This window comes from Leucoraja erinacea, chromosome 25 (assembly GCF_028641065.1).
Source record: "Leucoraja erinacea ecotype New England chromosome 25, Leri_hhj_1, whole genome shotgun sequence".
NCBI lineage: Eukaryota > Metazoa > Chordata > Chondrichthyes > Rajiformes > Rajidae > Leucoraja > Leucoraja erinaceus.
In genome coordinates this window covers 4,035,588-4,057,038 of record NC_073401.1, presented here as the reverse complement: position 1 = coordinate 4,057,038, position 21,451 = coordinate 4,035,588, and the positions used below count along the sequence as shown (strand labels likewise).

Here is a 21,451-nt window from a genome sequence, read left to right as displayed (position 1 = left end):
CTCTGAAACTGCTCTGTTTTCACATTAACAAATATAAGTAAACAGACCAATCAGTTCCTCAAGTACATTCTGCCATTTAGTTTGGTTACACTAATCTTAATCTCGGTTCCATTACCTACCTGAGCTGCATGACCCTTGATAACATAACTAGCTCACGTCCAGGCAACTAATTTGTGAAAACTGTGATAATCCAGGTATGCACATCCTTTTGGTGAGAGTCTTGCACATTTCTACAACTGCTAATGTTGGAAAATGCTTCCTGACTTCTTTACCAAATTACCTAGTATTATTTCAAGATTATATTTCCATGTTATGCAAAGAAGTAGCGATGATAAATGAAACAGACCATTGTTAGCTGTTTGCTAGCTAAGAATGAGAAGCTGGGGCAACTTGGGCAGGGGGAGGGTGGAGAGAGTGGGAATGCAGGACACTTATATTATTTATTCAAATCATTTGCTATGTCGCTCTTCCAGGGAGATGCTAAATGCATTTTGTTGTCTCTGTACTGTACACTGACAATGACAAAATTGAATCTGAATCTGAATCTAATTTGTGAAAACTGTGATAATCCAGGTATGCACACCCTTTTGGTGGAGTCTTGCATTTCTAAATGCATAATTGCTTTGACTTCTTTCCCAATTCTAGTATTAATTCAAGATTACTTGACATTTTAGACCGAGATCTCAGAATAGAGTCTAGGGACAATGTAGAGAGATGTAAACTGTAAAGTATGCCCAAAGAACTAACGATGATGAAGTTTGAGAGCTTTGGAGAAATCAAAGTTGGAGAAATCAATATTCATATTACTGGGCTGTAAGCTACTGTGTGGATTCCAGGTTTATGTCCAGCATTTGTTGGTGGAATTCACATTTGCCCAATGATTACTGAGATATCTGCCTGACACATCGCAAGGTACCGATCCACACTGGATCTCCATCCTGTCCTGCCTTCACCCCTTGTGTTCTCCATCAAGACCCATTCACATAATCCTTCCCTTGAACTCTGTTCACTCTTTCCCCAGCTGTCCATCCAGTCCCATCTCTTGTTGACGATCCAGTACCTCATTTTGCACTCCATCCAGTCCCATGTCCTACGTCCCACTCCCACTCCCACTTTGTACACAGTCCCCCTTTTTGCTCTCATTCAAATCCTGCCCTCTGCTCTCTATCTAGATGAACACCTACAAACATCCAAATTTCCGCCCTCTTCTCTTCTCCCAGTTCTATCTCTGTTCTCTATCCAGAATATAATCAATTGTAATATTGACGTTGGGTACCATATCGGAAATTTCATTTGATATTCATCATTTGGATTTCAAGTGAATGGGTCAGTTTGCTGTTTCTCTGCATAACGTTCCTAGGTGATGAAGTCCATTGTTTGTCCTTGTGTTAATCAGTAACCAAGGAAGTAAAGCACATACTATGGTTAATAAAACCACATTTTCCAGGTTCCTTTTTCAATTATCCCAAGTGTATTCCAAAGGTTATAACGTAATAAAAAGGAATGGCAGATGCTGGATTATACCAAATATAAGCCATAAAATGCTGGAGTAACTCAGCGGGTCAGGCAGCATCTCTGGAGAAAATGGATAGATGACATTTCGGGTCGGGATTCTTCCAGACGGATTGTTGGAAGGGGGTGGGTGGAGGGAGATGGGGATAGGTACTGCATACCAAAGGTTGACGTGTATATAAATGCATCAATCACATAGTATTCAATTTCATATAATTCCATTATTTAACAATCAAAAATTTAATTGGTTAGAGCTGTGTTCCCTAACACTCCAGGGATGCTGCCTGATCCGCTGAGTTCTTTTAGCACTTTGTGTCTTTCTATATACTTATCTTTCAGATGTTACCTAATGGTTAACCTTTTGGAACATGGGTGAAGGAGGGAAAGGGCAATAACGTGAGTATTTGACTAGGATGACTATTCAAGTGGTGGATTAACATGAATTTGGACTAGTTAGGCTGCAATTGATATTGCATTTGCTGTGCCATTGTTAATCAAGTTGCACTTTCTGATTTAACTTTTTTGTTGAAATTCTTAGGACATTGCCCCTGATCAACTGACTCTAGAAGCACTTTTGGAGATGACTGATGAAGACGTGTGTGTAACAGTGAAGAAATATGGGACAAACAGTGAGGAATGTGCCAGATTAATTGCTTCATTGTCCTGTCTACGAAGTGTTTATAAATCAGGTAAACAAAACATGTCATTCATGGCTGCAATATCCCCATGTGAAAGTTTGTTTCTTAAAAAGCAGATAGCAACAAACGTTGAAGGTAGACCATGGCAATCTTTAATTGATTCGTCAGACGGGAGTGGCAAAAATCTACAATGAGCACAAACGTTGTTCAGTGCTTCTCGGGCTCCCACTCACAGAACAAAGGCGAGTTGGCACAATTATACATTTTTCTTATCAGTAAAACACTCCTACCAAGTCTGAATATGGCATGACTGAAAGAATCTGTAGCCTTTCACCATATAGGAAAGCTGGGTCCAAATCGAGCTCGTCCAATGACAAGTTATTACTTATCTCTGGAGCGTCAGCTATTTTTTTCAATCTTGGCTTCTTTATGGACTTGAAGAAGCACATGTTATTACTGCAGGCTGCCATCTTAATATCTTTATTGAAAAGACAACCTGTCCTCCATATTGTGTTTCATATAATTTACAAAGTCATTCAGACTTGGCACCGAGCCATTCTTTTGTTCTTCTAGACCATGCTTTTGTAGAAGAATGACTCCATTTTAGATTTGACTATTAGTTCTTTCACCCAGGCCGAGCATACAGAGAATGGTTGTATTTTGCAAAAAAGATTTAAGTTTTGAAAATTTGTGTTGTGCATGGAATGAAATATGAAATTAATTCAACTCTATATCAGAGTGAGTAAACACACGCTTTCTTGCATCACTGTTGACATTAATTAATCTTAGCTGGAACAGATGGATTGTCTAGTTGGCACTAATGCTCTCGGACTAGAGAGAGAAAATTTACTCTGGAGTTTCATGGTCCTGGAAGTTATCCAACGGCAATCTGCTGGTGAGTGTAAGTGGTAATGTTGTGGATGGCAATAGAAATGATCTGATTGCCATCCTGTGGTTGAAGAGCCTGCTGCATACAGAGAAAGGTTGAACAAGTTACAGAGAGAGGTTGAACAAGTTAGGGCTTTATTCTTTGGAGCGCAGAAGGTTAAGGGGGGACTTGATAGAGGTTTTTAAAATGATGAGAGGGATAGACAGAGTTGACGTGGAAAAGCTTTTCCCATTGAGAGTAGGGAAGATTCAAACAAGGGGACATGACTTGAGAATTAAGGGACTGAAGTTTAGGGGTAACATGAGGGGGAACTTCTTTACTCAGAGAGTGGTGGCTGTGTGGAATGAGCTTCCAGTGAAGGTGGTGGAGGCAGGTTCGTTTTTATCATTTAAAAATAAATTGGATAGTTATATGGACGGGAAGGGAATGGAAGGTTATGGTCTGAGCGCAGGTATATGGGACTAGGGGAGAATATGTGTTCGGCACGGACTAGAAGGGTCGAGATGGCCTGTTTCCGTGCTGTAATTGTTATATGGTTATATATGCATTCTTTATTCAAACCCATCCATGTAGAAAGGTCACTTGGGAAATATTTCTATTGTAGTCCTGGAAATGACTGAAATAAAGAAAGAGATTGAGAGATAAGAAAGTTAAGACTTAACTACTTGAGCAGCTATATTCAGTAATACTCAACAATGCAGTAACTACATTTAGGGAAGTTGCACAAAAAAAATTACAAAACCATTTTGAAATTGCACATTGTGGAATTTGCAGAGAAAAACATGGATGCTGAGAGAGTGTGTGACATCAGTAAGAACAATATGAACCAGAGATACCATGCAGAAATATAGAACTAGAAGCTGGTGATAATCTTGCTTATAGCCCTCTGTGGAAAAATTCTCTGACTTAATTGATTAGCAGTAAATATATCTGACCTTTTTATCAATGATAATGGAGTGAATGAAAGCAGCACAGATAACCAATTAATTCAGCAATTCAAACTTCACAGGTAACCTTGACAATTGGGACAGTTCCATACAGAGGTTCACTACAGATAACAAGGATAAATGGTGTAATTCCATCCATTTTTCTTCAGAAAAGAACAGGAAACAACCATGAGTTTGGCCGATTGGAACCATAGAAAAATAGAAACACAGAAAAATAGGTGCAGGAGGAGGCCATTCAGCCCGTTGAGCTTGCACCGCCATTCAATATGATCGTGGCTGATCATCTAAATTCAGTACCCTGTTCCTGCTTTTTCCCCATATCCCTTGATTCCTTTAGCGCTAAGAGCAAAATCTAACTCTATCTTTGAAACATGGACCAGCAACCAATGGTGTACCTTTGATCCACATAGCAACAAGGATGGAGAGGAAACCTTCAGATAAAAGCTTCAGGATACAAAAAAGTATACTACTTGTGATGCTTGTGTAGGCAGACAAAGTGAAAATCATTGAATATTTTCAAAGGAAAACTTTGCCAAAAGAGAAAGTGCTTGATGGTGTCGTGGCATGATAAATGATGGATGGAGGAACAGAAAATGGAACTGGGGTTATAGACCATTTGAGATAAACTACAAGAGAGAAAGTGGGCATGACTGTGTCATAGAAACATAGAAACATAGAAATTAGGTGCAGGAGTAGGCCATTCGGCCCTTCGAGCCTGCACCGCCATTCAATATGATCATGGCTGATCATCCAACTCAGTATCCCCTACCAAGGGCCCAACTAACGTCTGTCTTTCTCTCACATACCCTCTGATCCCCTTGGCCACAAGGGCCACATCTAACTCCCTCTTAAATATAGCCAATGAACTGGCCTCAACTACCCTTATCTGTGGCAGAGAGTTCCAGAGATTCACCACTCTCTGTGTGAAAAAAGTTTCCTCATCTCGGTTTTAAAGGATTTCCCCCTTATCCTTAAGCTGTGACCCCTTGCCCTGGGCTTCCCCAACATCGGGAACAATCTTCCTGCATCTAGCCTGTCCAACCCCTTAAGAATTTTGTAAGTTTCTATAAGATCCCCTCTCAATCTCCTAAATTCTAGAGAGTATAAACCAAATCTATCCAGTCTTTCTTCATAAGACAGTCCTGACATCCCAGGAATCAGTCTGGTGAACCTTCTCTGCACTCCCTCTATGGCAATAATGTCCTTCCTCAGATTTGGAGACCAAAACTGCATGCAATACTCCAGGTGTGGTCTCACCAAGACCCTGTACAACTGCAGTAGAACCTCCCTGCTCCTATACTCAAATCCTCTTGCTATGAAAACCAAACATACCATTCGCTTTCTTTACTGCCTGCTGCACCTGCATGCCTACCTTCAATGACTGGTGTACCATGACAACCAGGTCTCGCTGCATCTCCCCCTTTCCCAATCGGCCACCATTTAGGTAATCGTCTGCTTTCCCGTTTTTGCCACCAAAATGGATAACCTCACATTTATCCACATTATACTGCATCTGCCAAACATTTGCCCACTCACCCAGCCTATCCAAGTCACCTTGCAGTCTCCTAGCATCCTCCTCACACCTAACACTGACCCCCAGCTTAGTGTCATTACTCATTACTGAATAAAATCTAAGGTGACATGTCCTTGATGCTCTTAGAACTTGTTTGTAAGAGGGGGCTAACATGAACATTGTTCGGAGAATCATCAATGTCCCACCCTCCTCTGTTCCAGCTTTCTCCCCCCTCTCACTATACAAGGTCTGAAGAAGGGCCCAGACTCAAAACGTCGCTTGTCAATATTCTCCACAGATGCAGCCTGATCCACTGAGTTACTCCAGTACTTAGTGTTTTGTTCATAATTTTACTGATATGAGATAAATGTTAAAAACCACTTTAAAAATGTATATTTTGCCACACGCTTCCCTAATATCTGCATTTATAGATTCTACCATTGCTCAGCCTCTGCCAGGGAGGCTAACGCATGTCCCCTACACACATTTGTAATTATCATAATCACACTTTATTAGCCGGATGTTTTGCAACAAACGAGGAATTTGGATTGTTATACAGTCATAATGAGACAAATATAAACAGAACAGACGTGATGTTGAGTGAAATAAAAAATTGGAAACGTATTTAACAGACTGATACTGTTCAAATGTTTTAATTCCACATTATCTCTCCTGTTTTATCCTCATTATAGTTGTCTTACCATTAACGTGATTTAATTGCTCACGTAATTATCCTTCATCTCTACCAATTCTGCTAATTGATTTACAGGATTTTATTCATTCAAGCCTACCGATTTTCTATAAGAATATAGAAATGGAGATGTTGGAATGCTCCTCTTGCAGGGTGTTGCATGTGAGGGGCATTTCCAGTTCCCCCTAAGGGCCACACCTGCAGTCAGTGCATTCAGGGACTGGAGCTGCAACTGCATGACCTCCGGATTATCTGTGGGTGTGAGAGTGTCATAGACAGGAGTTACAGTGAGGTGGTCACATCCAGGCTACAGGCAGGAAGTAGATGGCTGACTACGGGAAAGTGAGTAGGCAGAGGGGGCAGTAATTCCCTGGGGATGTTACCCACCGCAACAGGTATACTACTTTGGATGCTGTTGTAGGGGAGGACTGGCCAGGGGAGGGCAGCAGCGCACAAGAAGAGGTCTGACCAGTGTCAGACCTGGCTCCGAGCCGCTGGCGTGAAGGGAAAAGTGGGGCAGAACCATTGTGATAGGGGGACAGATGGAAGATTTAGTGGCAGGCGCAGCAAATGGAACTACAGAAAGATGTGTTGCCTTACTGGTGCCAGGGTCCAGATGTCTCCAAGTGGTTGCAGGACATTGGCAAGGGAGAGGGTGAGCAGCCAGGCATCAAATAACTTGTATTTGACAAAAAATAAGGTCCTGTGAAGCGAATATCGGGAGTTGGGCAGAAGATTTAAAAGCAAGATACCGAGGGTAGTAATCTCCAAATTGCTTCCAGTGCCACATGCCAGTGAGGCTGGGAATAAGTAGATTGGACTGATGAATGCGTAGCTCGGGAGTTGGAGCAGAGGGCAGTGATTCAGATTTGTAGACCATCGGGAGGGTTTGGGAGCTTCTTGGGAGGGTTTAAGCTAGAGAGGAAGGGGAGTGGGAACCGGACTGATTGGGCAGAAAGTGGAAAGAGTGATGGGACGGTGGAGGTTGGGATCAGGAAGCCTCAATGGATGGACAGATAGGAAGAGGTTGCTCTCTCGCTCTCTTGCTCTCTCACGCTCGCTCTTGCTCTCTCGCCATCTCCGGTCGGCTCCGACCCAAATTCCAGTTGCGGTGAACTGCCTTCTCCATGGCCTCTGGGAGCCTTCTGCTGCTCGTGGCTTCCTGGGAGGCTTCTCAAGTCCTGTCTGGTTCAGTGCCGTTGGTACAGGGATATGACTTTATGATGGCACGGCAATGAATGAGCTTAGTCTCATTGTTTATTGTACATAGCACACATATTTGTCAATAATTTATTTCTTCCCACTATTATCCTTTACATTCTAACTCCATTTAGTATTTTCATTATAATTAATTTACTTTAAATCATTTATAAATATTAATTAAAACATTTAAAAAAATGATTCCTCACAGTAGATTGTGCAAAAGTCTCAGACAAAGTTTTGGTGTTTTTTTTACAGTATATATCTGTGAACAACAACTTGTAATACCCAAATTATTGTTCGTGGAACATGCTAACTTCCATTCTAGCATATTCGTAAATGTTGTGTTGCAAAGGGACTTGCTTCGGCATAGACTGCTAAAGGATGTGTCATAAGATTGAGTAGCAGTTTCACTTTGACCAGATTTTCTTCAGAGACTGTGATAGATGTCATGTCTCCATATGGGCACTCAAGCAAGAATGCCTTTTTAATATTTTATGTTTGTGTAAAGCTTCTGAAAGTGGTGACATTTATCATCCCTTGAAGCCACAGATGTCATCTCATTGACTTGATTTCAAAAAAGACATGACTGACATGAGACAGAAAAGCTATCTTTAGTAAATACGGGAGGGCTGGTCCCCCAATGCAATATCCCACCTCTCCATCAATTCCAATATTGGTCGGCAGTGTTGGGGGAGGGGGGTTCTGGAGCGCTAGTATGGGTGTTGTAAGCTGAAGTGACTGCTTTCCAGAGGGCTAGTATGGACATTGTGGGCCAAATGGATTCTTGGGGTGGAAGCTCAGTCACTTTAGCCTGATGTGCTGGCAGCTCACTCATGGCTGGTGGGCTGGCAGTTGACTCACGGTTATTCCTTGAAATTTCATTTCAAGCAGGGTGCAAGGCCATCAAATTCAAGTGCAGTATCATACCACTTCAAGCAGGGTGCAGGCCAATGGATTCTAGTGCCGTTTCACACCACTTCAAGCAGGGTTCAAGGCCACCAAATTCAAGTGCAGTTTCATACCATTTCAAGCAGGGTGAAACCACCATAAAACCCACCATAAAACCACACAAAACACCACATAAAACTGTGGCCCCTGGTTCTGGACTCCCCCAACATCGGGAACATGATTCCTGCCTCGAGTGTGTCCAAACCCTTAATAATCTTATGTTTCAATAAGATTCCCTCTTATCCTTCTACCTTCCAGAGTGTACAAGCCCAGCCGCTCCATTCTCTCAGCATATGACAGTCCCGCCATCCCGGGAATTAACCTTGTGAACCTACGCTGCACTCCCTGAATAGCAAAAATGTCCTTCCTCAATTTAGGGGACCAAAACTGCACACAATGCTCCAGGTGTGGTCTCACTAGGGCCCTGTACAACTGCAGAATGACCTATTTGCTCCTATACTCAACTTCTCTTGTTATGAAGGCCAACACGCCATTCGCTTTCTTCACTGCCTGCTGTACCTGCATGCTTACTTTCATTGACTGATGAATATGGACCCCATATCCGGTTGTACTTCCCCTGTTCCCAACTTGACACCATTTAGATAATAATCTTCCTTCCTGATATTGCTACCAAAATGGATAACCTCACATTTATCCACATTAATCCGCATCTGCCATGCGTCTGCATCTGCCATCTGTATCTGCATCTGCCCACTCACCCAACCCGACCAAATACTTTTGACCGTGTCGAATTTCCCATTGTTACCATTGCCTTCTCCACTGATTGCTTTCTTTATGAGCTATTGAACACAGTGCAGCACTGGAATGGACCCTTTGGCCACAATATTTGTGCCGAACATTATGCCAGGTTCAACTGATCTTATCTACCTGTACATGATCTGTACCCCTCTATTCCCTGCACTTCCATGTGGCTATTTAAAAGCCTCTTATCTGCCTCCACTCTACTCTTTGTGTAAAAAAAAACATCCCCCCTCTTACCTATTAGCCATGCCCTCAAGTGTTAGACATTTCCACTCTGGGGGAAAAAGGTTCTGACTGTTTATCTATGTCTCTCATAATTTTATATACTTCTATCAAGGCTCATCTCCACCTCTGGCATTCCATAGAAAACAATCCAGGTCTGTCCACTCCAAAGCCTTCACATCTTTCCTCTGAGTGAGTGAGTGTGTGTGTGTGTGGGGGGTTAGGGTTAAGGTTACAATTAGGCATGCGATACACCAAATGTGCCCTGACCAAAGTTCTATATAGCTGCATCACGACTTCCTGACTCTTATATTCAATGCCCCTTGGAATAAAGAAAATGCATTCCATATGTATTCTTTACCACCCTCTCTACTTGTGCTGTCACCTTCAGTGAGCAATGAACTTGGACTCCAAGATCCCTCTACACATCAATGATGTTAAGGGTCTTGCCAACTTGCCATCCCATCTACATTTATGTCTAGGTCATTTATATATATCTAATATCTAATATATATAGCGGTCCCAGCACAGATACCTGCAGAGCTCCACCAGTCACAGACCTCCAGCCAGAATATCTACCTTCCAACACATCTCTCGTCTTCTATAAATAAGCCAGTTCTGAACTCATATGACCAAGTCATTGTGAATGTTGCACATGCTAATCTTCTGGATCAGCCTACAATGAGGGACCTATCAATTAAATTCTTGTATCCACCGCCATACCTTTGTCAATCTCCTTCGTCACCTCCACAAAAGACACAATCAAATTAGTTCATAGATTTAGTTCACAAATTAGTTTGCAAAGTCATTCTGAGATTACCACCCCCGAGATTATCAACCTCTTACATTTTAACCTTTTGCCTAACTCCCTATATTTACTCCACAGGACCTCGTCCGTTTTCCTACCTATGTCATCATTGATAAACCAATGATGGTTGCAGAATTTCCATTGCAGATCTAAAGGCGTTAATAAACTCTTTATAAAAAAAAATAAAATAAAAAAAAAAAGTGCTGGAAGCCCAGACACACAAACCATAGCCCAGACAACATTAATTGAGAGAGAAGCAGAATCAATACTTTATGTCGATAACTCTTCAGCTGACCATTACAAAGGTTCATCAAAAAGGTGCTGGTTGCTTTCTGACATTTCTGCTAAGTACTTCATGCATTTACATTCTTTATTTGGATTTTTTTTCATCATTTACAGCCTTTCGTGGAGACATGATTTTTTTCTGGTCTGAGTACCTCAACAAGTTCAATGGATTACTCTATTAGACACTGGGAAGCCGTGGAAGATGTTTCAAAGTGTCACATTTATTAGACTGTGTCAGTTGTGCCAAACATCTCACCTGGCTCGGGCCTGTTTGCTTTTATTCTGGTAATGATCTTGTTTTAAACTGGTTATAAATATATCAAACACATGCAATGCAAACCTAAATAAATAACTTTTCGCTTCTTCCCTAAGGTTTAATACAATTACCATGGAGAACTGCCAAAACTTGTTCAGTTGATAAAAGGGACTCATTTCTTAATAGGAGCTAATGTAGATTCCATGAGCTAGGTTTATGACCGTGGATACAAGTGTTTGAGGACAATATGGACATAGGTTAAATTCTTTGAACTACACCAATAAAATATAAATGGTAAATTTTAATTTGTGAATGATCTTACTCTCTTTTCAAACAAAGAGGACATGACTTCAGAATTAAGGGACAGAAGTTTAGGGGTAATATGAGGGGGAACTTCTTTACTCAGAGAGTGGTAGCGGTGTGGAATGAGCTTCCAGTGGAAGTGGTGGAGGCAGGTTCATTGGTATCATTTAAAAATAAATTGGATAGGCATATGGATGAGAAGGGAATGGAGGGTTATGGTATGAGTGCAGGCAGGTGGGACTAAGGGGAAAAAAAGTTGTTCAGCACGGACTTGTAGGGCCGAGATGGCCTGTTTCCGTGCTGTAATTGTTATATGGTTATATATGGTTATATGGTTAATATTGTTGATATTTAATAGATATGCTGTGAAAGTTTAATGTTGCAGGTATAACTTAATTGAAGGTTTTCTTTCCACTTTTTATCGGATCATAGTTTCAGAATATAGTATCTCAAATGTTGTCAAATTAAAGTATTGCATCAGTTCAACATTACACTTTTGGTTTATGTTCTATCAATAAACAGTTTTTTGGTGGGAAACTCTGGGGAAACAGACTGTTTAATCTTTAGCAAAACACAAAATGCTGGAGGAGGACTTATCAGGTCAGGTAGCACCTGTGGAGGGAAATAGACAGATGACATTTTGGGTGGGATCCTTCTTCAGACACAAAATAGGGGAGAAAAAGCTGGTGAAGAGTAGCGGAGCAAAGTCTGTCGAGTGATAGGTGGATAAAGGTGAGTGGGAGGTGGTTTGTTGATGACTGGATTAAGTGACAATGGCTAGAGGTGGAATGGAGACAAAAGGGTGTCAGATAAGTAAGGAAGAGGAGGAGTGAAAATCTGGAGGATGGGATATTGGTGGAAGGGGACTGGTGTAGGGGAAAGAGAGGGGATGAAAGGGGAATGGGAGACACGGAGTAGCGAGCAGCGGGAGATGTGCAGAAGGAGGAGAGGAAAGGAACAGGGTGACGCGTCTGATGGGAGAAAGGTCTGCTCACCAGTGGGGGGAAGGAATGAAAATGGAGTCGCGGGAATTACTTTAATTGGAGAATTCAATGTTCCTGCCTTTGATTTGCAAGCTACCCAAGCAGAATATGAGGTGCTGGTCTTCCAAATTGCATATGACGTCACTCTGATAGTGGAGGACACAAAGATCGGTATTGGGTTGCGAATGGAGTTAAAATGCGTGCAATCGGAAGATCTAGTAGCCTTTACAGACAAGTGCTTGACGTGATGGTTGCCAAGTCTATGCCTGAACTTGCTGATGTAGATGGGGCACATCAGGACTATCAAATAGTATTAGATAAAGTTGGAAGAGATGCAGAGGAACCTCTACTGCAGTTGGAAGAGCTGTTGAGGTCTTTGAATGGAAATGAGAGAGAAGGTGTCGGGACAGGTGTTACATCTCCTGCGGTTACAAGAGAGGGGGTGGTGAGTGACGAGCAGTGAAGGATGAGCAGGGTAAGTAGTTGCAGAGAGTGTAGTCTCTGTGGAAAGGTGTGGGATTGTCAGAGACTGATGTGTTGGATGCAGAGGCTGGTGGGTGAGGTGAAGACCAAGGTAACTTTATCCTTGTTCTGTTGTGGGGTGGGAGGGAAGCTTGAGCAGAATTGTGGATAAAAGGTGAGGGTTCTACCAAAACAAGAGAGGGGAAAATTCCGTTTATTGAAGAGGCCGACTCGGATCCCCTGGATTGGAAAGCCTCATCTTGGGAGCAGATGCAGTGGAGTTGGAGAAACTGAGAATGGGGTATAGGGTCCTTGTAAGAGGCAGAGTTGAAAGAGGTGTGGTCAAATTCTCTGTGGGAGGCAAATGTAGAAGGCAGTGGATATTGGGACTGAGTCAGAGAGATCGAGAAAGGGGGAGAAGTGACAGAGAAAATCCCAGTGAATGTGAGGGCAGGGTGGCAGTTAGTGGTGATGTTAATAAAATCAACAAGATCTGCATGGGCGTGGGAGGCAGCCACAATGGGCTCATCGGTGTAATGGAGAGGTGTCATGGTACATATGGTACTAAGAATGTTCAACGTAGCCAATAACATGACTGGCATAGCTGGGGCCAATGTGCTATGCTTTTGACATGAAGAAAGTGAGAGGAGGGAAAAGAAAAGTTGTTAATGGTGAGGACAAGTTCTCAGTTTTGGGGAGCTGAATGGGTATTTGTTCAATGAAGGACTGGTGGGCCCCGAGACTTCCTGACAGGGAATTGAGGTGTGAAAGGACAGTCTATTTGGTAAAGAAGAAGCAATGGGGACCAAGGAATTGGAAATTATTGAAGTGGTGAAGAGTAATGAGGTGACCCGGATGTAGGTAGGAAGGGACTGAACAAGGGGGACAAAATAGAATTGAGGTATTTGGAGATAAACTTGGTTTGGCAGTCGAAGTGGAAAGAGTGGGTCTGCCAGGCAGTCATGTTGATTTTAGGAAAAAGATAGAAATGTCCAGTGTGAGGTTGGAGTGCTAGTGTTGGAATCTGTGAAGGGGGATTGCTGGAATCTTTAAAGTGTACAACCTCATTACTGTATATCAATCCCAACCACTGTGGGTGGCATCTGTCATTGTCTAGCAAATTATTGTAGGCTATTAAATCCTGCTTTCTTATGCCTGGTTCTTGAACATGCTTTTACCTCAAATCTGTACCCATCTCTCTGTCTGAATCTCACCAATCTGCCTTTTGCCTCTGCCACTGTAACAAAACATTATTCTTGAAAGAGCTGCGGGGTACCGGAGGAGACGCGAGTGAGGGCCTCATCTATGATGGGAGAGGGGAACCCCCGTTCCCTGAAAAATGAGTACATCTCACCAGAAAGGTTGAACAAGTTAGGGTTTTATTCTTTGGAGCGCAGAAGGGGGGGTCTGAATCTCACCAAAATGCCTTGAGAGGGATAGACCTGACGTGGAAAAGCTTTTCCCACTGAGAGTAGGGAAGATTCAAACAAGGGGACATGACATGAGAATTAAGGGACTGAAGTTTAGGGGTAACATGAGGGGGAACTTCTTTACTCAGAGAGTGGTAGCTGTGTGGAATGAGCTTCCAGTGAAGGTGGTGGGGGCAGGTTCGTTTTTATAATTTAAAAATAAATTGGATAGTTATATGGATGGGAAGGGAATGGAGGGTTATGGTCTGAGCGAAGGTATATGGGACTAGGGGAGATTATGTGTTCGGCACGGACTAGAAGGGTCGAGATGGCCTGTTTCCGTGCTGTAATTGTTATATGGTTATATGTCCTGGTATGGAACATCTCATCTTGGGCACAGATGCGGCATAGATGGAGGATTTGGGGAGTAGGGGTTAGGGTCATTGCTGGAAGCTGGGTGGGAGACGAAGTGTAGTCGAGATAGTTGTGGGAGTCAGAGAGTTCGTAATAGTGGGGAGCAATGAACATGGGAGAGGAAGCAATTCAGTGCCTGCTTTCAATTTCTCTCCTTCAAACACAATGTTGAATTCTGGCATGTCAAGGTGGTACTTGGGGAAAATGTTCTTGCAATGTTAGCCTGTTCACCAAAATCTGCTCGATTGCTTATTATCAAATGTCATCTCAAAGGTTTCAAAGGTTTCAAAGGTCTTCTATTCAAAGGTTTCAAAGGTCTTTTTTAAAAGAAAAAGTACCAAGACAGGTGTATTTGTGAAGAGGGTTTCAGTTAGTCAAGTCACTTTTTCAAGTCGTCACTTTTATTTCTATAGCACATTTAAAAAACAACTCTCGTTGACCAAAGTGCTTTACATTGGTGGAGGTACTAAAGTTATACAACAGTGGTTCATAGATTAAGTACATACATAAATGCATACATATGGCCCTCCCTCAGAGGACGTCAAGAAAGGCTTGAGAGTAAAGATGAGTTTTAAGTCTCGACTTAAAAGAGTCGATGGAGGGGGCAGTTCTGATGGGAAGAGGGATGCTGTTCCACAGTCTAGGAGCTGCAACCGCAAAGGTGTGGTCGCCTCTGAGCTTGGGGAGAGGTAGGCACGTTGTTGTTCTTGCAGAAGAGGGAAGTTTCTGGTCATCCTATCTCCGCTCGAATATGCTATTGTTCTGCTCATCACAGAGAATAACTCTAGGGTTACGATATGAATGAACGGCATCTCACTGTTCAATGAGAATAGTAAACTGTTTATGAATGGCAGCTCCTTGCTCAGTAAGGACATCAATCTGCTCCCTGATGCTTAACTACTGTTTGTTTGCAGCAGTGGCCCACTGTGCTCTTCAACTTCTTCATCTCTGTCACTCTGCATTGACCTCATGCTCCTCTTATTCACGTCATCCTCTTTTGGCAAAGGTGAACCAGGTGATCTAATCTGTCATCATGCAAAGACAAACACAAGCATGCAACTACAGCCAATATATCTTTTATGGTGAGCAATAATACAAATGATAATAGGGATGTCGATGTGATTTGCTTCTTGGAGGCTGCTCTTCTCATTCATTTTTAAAATAGTTTACTGTAATCACTAGGGTTTCCTTACTCCCTGAAAAGTTTACAAGCTATTCCTCACTTTCTTTGCCTAAATGGAGATGATGAAAGACTTTGAGGCAACTTTTTATTACCATTCATTTGGGAGTTTGACCTCTGTGGATTGGGTAGAATTTTGGCATAACTGATTACTGGAAGAACTCAATGAACAATTGTAGAGACAAAAGGTGCAAGTTTGTATCATTATCCCACATCAGGTGTGAGAGGAAATCGGAAAAGTGTAGTTTACACTGGGCTCAGTTCAGTTTAGTTTATTGTCGTGTGTACCAAGGTAGAGTGAAAAGTTTTTGTTGCGTGCTAACCAGTCAGCAATGGTGTGACAGTGGCTGGTAGATGATAGATTAAACTAAACGGGAAGGGAATGAATGGCAGATGGGAACAAGTTCGGAGGGGGAATGGAACAGTGGCTGGTGGGTTATAGGTAGAACCAGTTGGTCAGGGGTCGATTGTAGATGGAACCAGGTGGGGCTTTGGGACAGACACTGATAGGTGATGGGTGGAGCCAGGTGCTGAGGGGATGATGGATTCGGATGAGGAGGGAATGAAAGGTTGAACAAAGGATGAAGAAAACTAGGTGGACAGGGAGGAGAGCACCAGGGATGTTGGTTATCTCAAATTGGAAAATTTGCTACTCATATAATTGAGTTGTAAGCTACCCAAGCAGAATGTTCTTCTAATTTGTGTTTAGCCTCTGTAGCAATGGTGAAGGCCAAGCACAGACAAATCAAATGGGAGTGGGAAGAAGAGTTAACATGACTCTTGAGAAAGATGTTCTGGCATCAGCTTGGGATGAATATAGGAAGTAATGGAATATTTGCAGATTTGGATCTCGATGTAGACCAGAAATCAAAACTTCCCTGCATTGCAACCAACTGTGATAAGGACACGGATTTTTTTAAATGTTGTGTACTCATTTCCAGTAGGAAATTCCTCCAGCTGAATGATCATATCAACCTTCTGCAGGCAAATGCTGCATGACAATTATATGAAGGTAGATCCAGTAGGTGGCAACAACCAGCCATTTGCTGTCTTCACCAGTAACTTTCTAATAGATTGTGGAAAGAGTGTATGTCAAATGACAAAGAAAGCAGGTGGCTTTGATCTTGCTCCAAATTTTGCTTTCACTCTTTTTGTAGCGGCAGATTTTTATATCGTTCAAGAGATTACTCCCTCTAGCCACTAAGTGGACTACATGATTAAGGAGAATGTCGTTATATGCATGTGAGTTTTCAGTCAGAGACCTTCAGAGCTTCTTCACAGATAAATCTTCATAACACAGTCTTTTGATTAATAGTTTGTTTATTGTTGATGAAAAACAATAAGGTACATCCAACCTTCTTCCGACTCGTACACTATAATCTTCTTCAAATGCCAGCATATCGCTTTAAAGGTTAGAAAACTCCACGTGTCTCCGTTACACTCTGCCTGGTCAATGGGTATGCCTTCCTCATGCTGGTCCAAAACTAAACTTAAAAACTAAGCTTCTGCGAAAGAAACTTAGCTCCAAACACACCCTAAAATACGTCATAAATTCCACTTACAATATAACGGGCAGTCTAAAATTTAAATGCGCATGCTATAATTAATGACACAAAAAATAAGCCAAACTACATGCTGGCCCCTAATTGCTCCGAGTATATAACGAGGCAATTATTAATAAACATCAAAAAAGTAGTCGTGAAGGCTTAACAAATATCAAAAGCAAAAAGTCAGGGAATTGAACCCCGTGGCTCCCCGTCAGCGAATTGAATCCCGGCCTCCTGCGTGACAGGCGGGGATACTAACCAATATTCTAACGAGGAAAAATAGCATGCACTATATATCCGCAATCAGAATTCTTCATCGATTCTTCCATCTTCACTTTCGCCTTCTAGAAGCAAGCATAACTAGGTTATTAATCTTAATAAAACACTGGTTTTAGCTTAAAGTTGTACCGTGTACACCAAACCATTAAAATCAGGCATGATACCTAGTATATAGTCAAAAACATAACAGTCCAGAGCTTTGATAGCATGAAACGTCTTCCACCATGTCCGATCAACTCATGGATGTGTTGTAACAGCAATGTTGAAGTGTTAAAATCCTTCAAAAGAATAACAGGATTTTTTGCAATAAAGTTCACCGTTAGGTTTGATTTAATTTCCGGATCATTAACAGAAATTTCAAATCCCAGCTCAAGCTTTGGCCATTCTCTGTCTGGCTTACAGAGAGACTTTAGTTCATTGATCCATCTCTTATCGCTTAAGAAGCAGTTGGCTGTCAGTTCTCTGGAAACTTAATCCGCAGGATTATCTTCTGTGTTAACATATTTCAATTGTTTAACATTAGTAATTCCCAATGCTCTTTCCATTGGCAGATTGTCTTTGTCCAAATCCAACTCTCTGGTTTCTTTGGCTCTATCATCTGGTGGAGTGCTTTCACAATAGTCACTTATCCACTTAGAAGGTGTGAATCCTCCCTTATTGCAAAGAGAAGTTAGATGTTCTACTGGTTGAATTGCTTCCTGCTCAGCAGACATGGATTTTAAGCAATCATCCATGTTGAAATTATTCTTCAAAGAGATTCTTACTTCATGAAATTTTGTATTCTTACCAAACTTGCGTTTAAAAGTCTGGTGGCTTTGCTCTGCCTTCCGACGATTATTCAGCAGATTAACACTTTCTTGTTTGAAAGGTAAGTCCAGACAATAGTGTCCGTCAATCTTTACTGAGTAGTTCATAATATCCACAAACTTCAACTCTTCATTTGACATCTCTTCAGATTCTTTATTGGTACTTTCATTGAAGTCATGATTGTATTGCTTCACCACCGGCTTTTCTAATTTATCAGTAGATATTTCATTAACAGCAATGGTAGGATAGTTCTTCTGATTCTCGTTTTCATGGTTCCTTTTCAAAGAGCCATAGATAAGATTCAGATTCAGATTCAATTTTAATTGTCATTGTCAGTGTACAGTACAGAGACAACGAAATGCATTGTCCAAGTCGGTCATAATTCATCCAAGTCGGGTTTTCGTAGCATACGGTCTCTTAACCTTGGCTCTTAACGATCTGTATAGGTTCCAATGTCTTCAAGACATTCGTTCCGATAAGTAGATCAACACTAGAATTTATTTCAGATATCTTGGCATCCTTCAGGTAAGGCCATTGTTTCAAGTCTTCATGTCTGGGTATATTTTGACGACCAACAGGCATGGTTCCATGTGTAAACACTCCCGATATTGGTATTAAATTATCTTCATCCAGACTGGATATCTCCATACTTGTAATATAATGACTCCTGCTCTCTTTATCTTTAGTCATGGTACGTAATCAAATCTTAGTCTCTTCTGTGATGTTCAGCCTTCTCGTCAAGATTTCTGTGCAAAAGGTAGTCGAGCTTCCTTGATCCAAAAAAGCATATGTTTGCAACTGTGTTCGTCTTGCTATCCCTTACCTGTAGTGGTAAGATAGAAAAAACACAAGCTCCAACCCTGGCCCCAATATGAGGAGTTACTTGAGGCGAGGTGATAGCATCACTAGTAGTTGTCTTCTCCTTCTGCTCCATTTGCTCCGGTTCATCATCTTCTATTTGCTCTGATGGCTCTTCTATTTGTTCTGGTTCTTCCTCTTCCCGATGCTCTGGTGTGTTCTTTTCAGTGTGAAGTGCTTCAGGGTGATATTGCCTGCACTTATAACAAATTATAGGACTCTTACAGTCTCTCACCATATGTCCTTTTTTCAAACATCCAAAACAGATTCCCTTCTCTTTCAAGAAATCCATCTTTTCTTCATATTCTTTCATCTTGAATCTTCGACACCATCTTATGGTGTGACCAACTTCATCACATAACAAACAAAATACTATTTGCTTGCTAGTACATTTCCTTTCATTCCATCTATCGTTTCCACAGCTATGGTTGTGATAGCAAAACTACTTCTCTGAGGTTCAGATATTTCTTCAGTTTTGGTGAAGATCGAACCTTTGTTAGTTGCAATTGGTTTATGATCTTCAATAGTCCCGTGGTGTGGCTCTAACATGTACCATACTTCCCTTTCTAAGAATTGTGTATGCATTAGCAATCCTCTGTTCATTCCCAAAATGTTCTTTAAATAACCTCCTCGCCCTTTTATAGCCTTGGCTGTCAGGCTCATTTTGACAACTTTCTACCAGTATCTGAACATCTCCGCTTGTGTATTTCACCAGAAATCATAAATGCTCCTTTTCATCCGTAATTTTAGTTTTTAATACTTCTTCTAATGCCCTTACAAAAGCTTCATACTGCAAAGGATCTCCATCATATGTAGGAATTTCTGCTGGTGGTAGAGTGAGAGACTTATTGTGTCAAGCTATGATCTGGTTGAATTCAGCTTGCCTATTCGCCCATGCCAATACTCCATCCTAATAACCTTGGCTTGGCGCCAACGGACGATAGACAAGCCTTGGCTCAAACTGGCCTGCTCGAGCCTGTGCACCAGGCCTCGGAAAAGCGTAGTCTGCTACTGGCTTGTCCCGAGCATCTACAGATGCTCCATTAGTAGATTGTTTCTATCTGACACTCATTTGCTGAGATGAAGTTTCACCCATCTTCCTCCGTTCCAATGGGTTTTCAAAGCCATGAAATCCGGTGGACCTCGATTGTGGAATTGATCCAACTGCTGACTCACTTGGAGCAGTTATTCCTCTTGGTCATCGGCTTTGATGATCTAGGCCTGCATCTTGAACCCTTTCTTTCCAATATCTCCTTCTTTGCTTTGGCCACCGCCATCTTCATGTCTAATTCCAGCTGTTCTTCTCATCGCCTCATCTCTTCTTTTTGTCGCTCAATCTCACGTTTCTTCTTCAAGGCATCCGCTCCTATTGAGAGAGCGGCTAGATCAGCTTCAACCAACCGAGCAGAAACCCTTGATACCGAACTGGCTGTAGAACCGGATTTATGTCCTGATCTTCGTGTACATACTTTTGAGATATTATTTTGTGATGTAATTTCATCTTCCATTCCAGCATCTTGTTGCATCTCACTTCCAGCTGTTAAGTGCGTAAGTTGTGGTATCATTTTAGATAACCACTCATCCGCCTCATCCATGTAATCATTGAATATATCCATCGGTACATCATACCACTGGGTGTGTCTGTCGCATTCTTCCAAAGTCCATCAGTGCATTATCTTGAACCTCCTGGCAGAGGTTAAGTAGTTGGCTCATATTAGATTTCACTTTGATTGCATTCTTAACTGATTCCATTAGTTTCTTCTGTTTCTCAATTAATCTGGTAACCTGTTTCCATAATTTGTTTCTCTCCTTCTCGCTTTCTTTCAGGTAGGCACCTCTGAGTTCTCTGTTGCTATCAATTGACTCGTTAACTTGCTCCCATATCGGGTTTTCCTCCTTCTTAGTTTCTTTCAGGTAGGCAGCTTGTCCTTGACTAAGCTTGACTTCACCACCTTGTGGTTCCGCTGGCGTGGCTTCTTCATCATCTATGTCCATGACTTTAAACAGGTCTTGGCTGATTGCCAAGTCTTTAAATTGAACGAACAAAGTTTTCTCTGAATTCTGCCCCAACTTTGTGTAAACATCTGTCACAGGAACCATAACAAACTGATATTGTAGACAACATCTCTCAAACATCCATGGGCTAAATGGTGAAGTTAGTTCAAAAGGAATGCGTGTATTCTAGACTTCAAAACAATCCAAGGTCGAACTGGCTGGATATCTCCAGAGAGTGGAAAAACACTTTTTGGCTATCTTCTAAGCTAGTGGCTGGCATTCATTATCTGGCTCTTCTTACGGAAGCCATTTAAAATTAAAGCTTTGCAGCTTCAAAAGAAATAATAGTCGATTTCTACTCACAGCCTCTTGATAATGTCTTCAGATCTTCAGATAAGTCTCGTTCAGTCACTGTCGATAAACCTCTAGGTCATCTCTGGCCGAAATATGTCGGTATCTTTTTTTAAAGATGGATATGAGTATTTCCACTTCTTTGCTAAATATTTCAATTGACTTTGTTGTCATTTTTTATTTCAAAAT

General features: G+C 41.7%; 1 protein-coding gene across 1 annotated transcript in view; it reads left to right on the top strand.

The window, feature by feature from the left end:
- The window catches only part of ksr2 (kinase suppressor of ras 2), a 396,870-nt gene that overhangs the window by 97,583 nt on the left and 277,836 nt on the right, over positions 1-21,451 (top strand). The window contains exon 3 of the mRNA XM_055655591.1: positions 2,051-2,201. Coding sequence (XP_055511566.1) covers positions 2,051-2,201 — 151 coding nt within the window. The remainder of the gene's footprint in view (positions 1-2,050; positions 2,202-21,451) is intronic.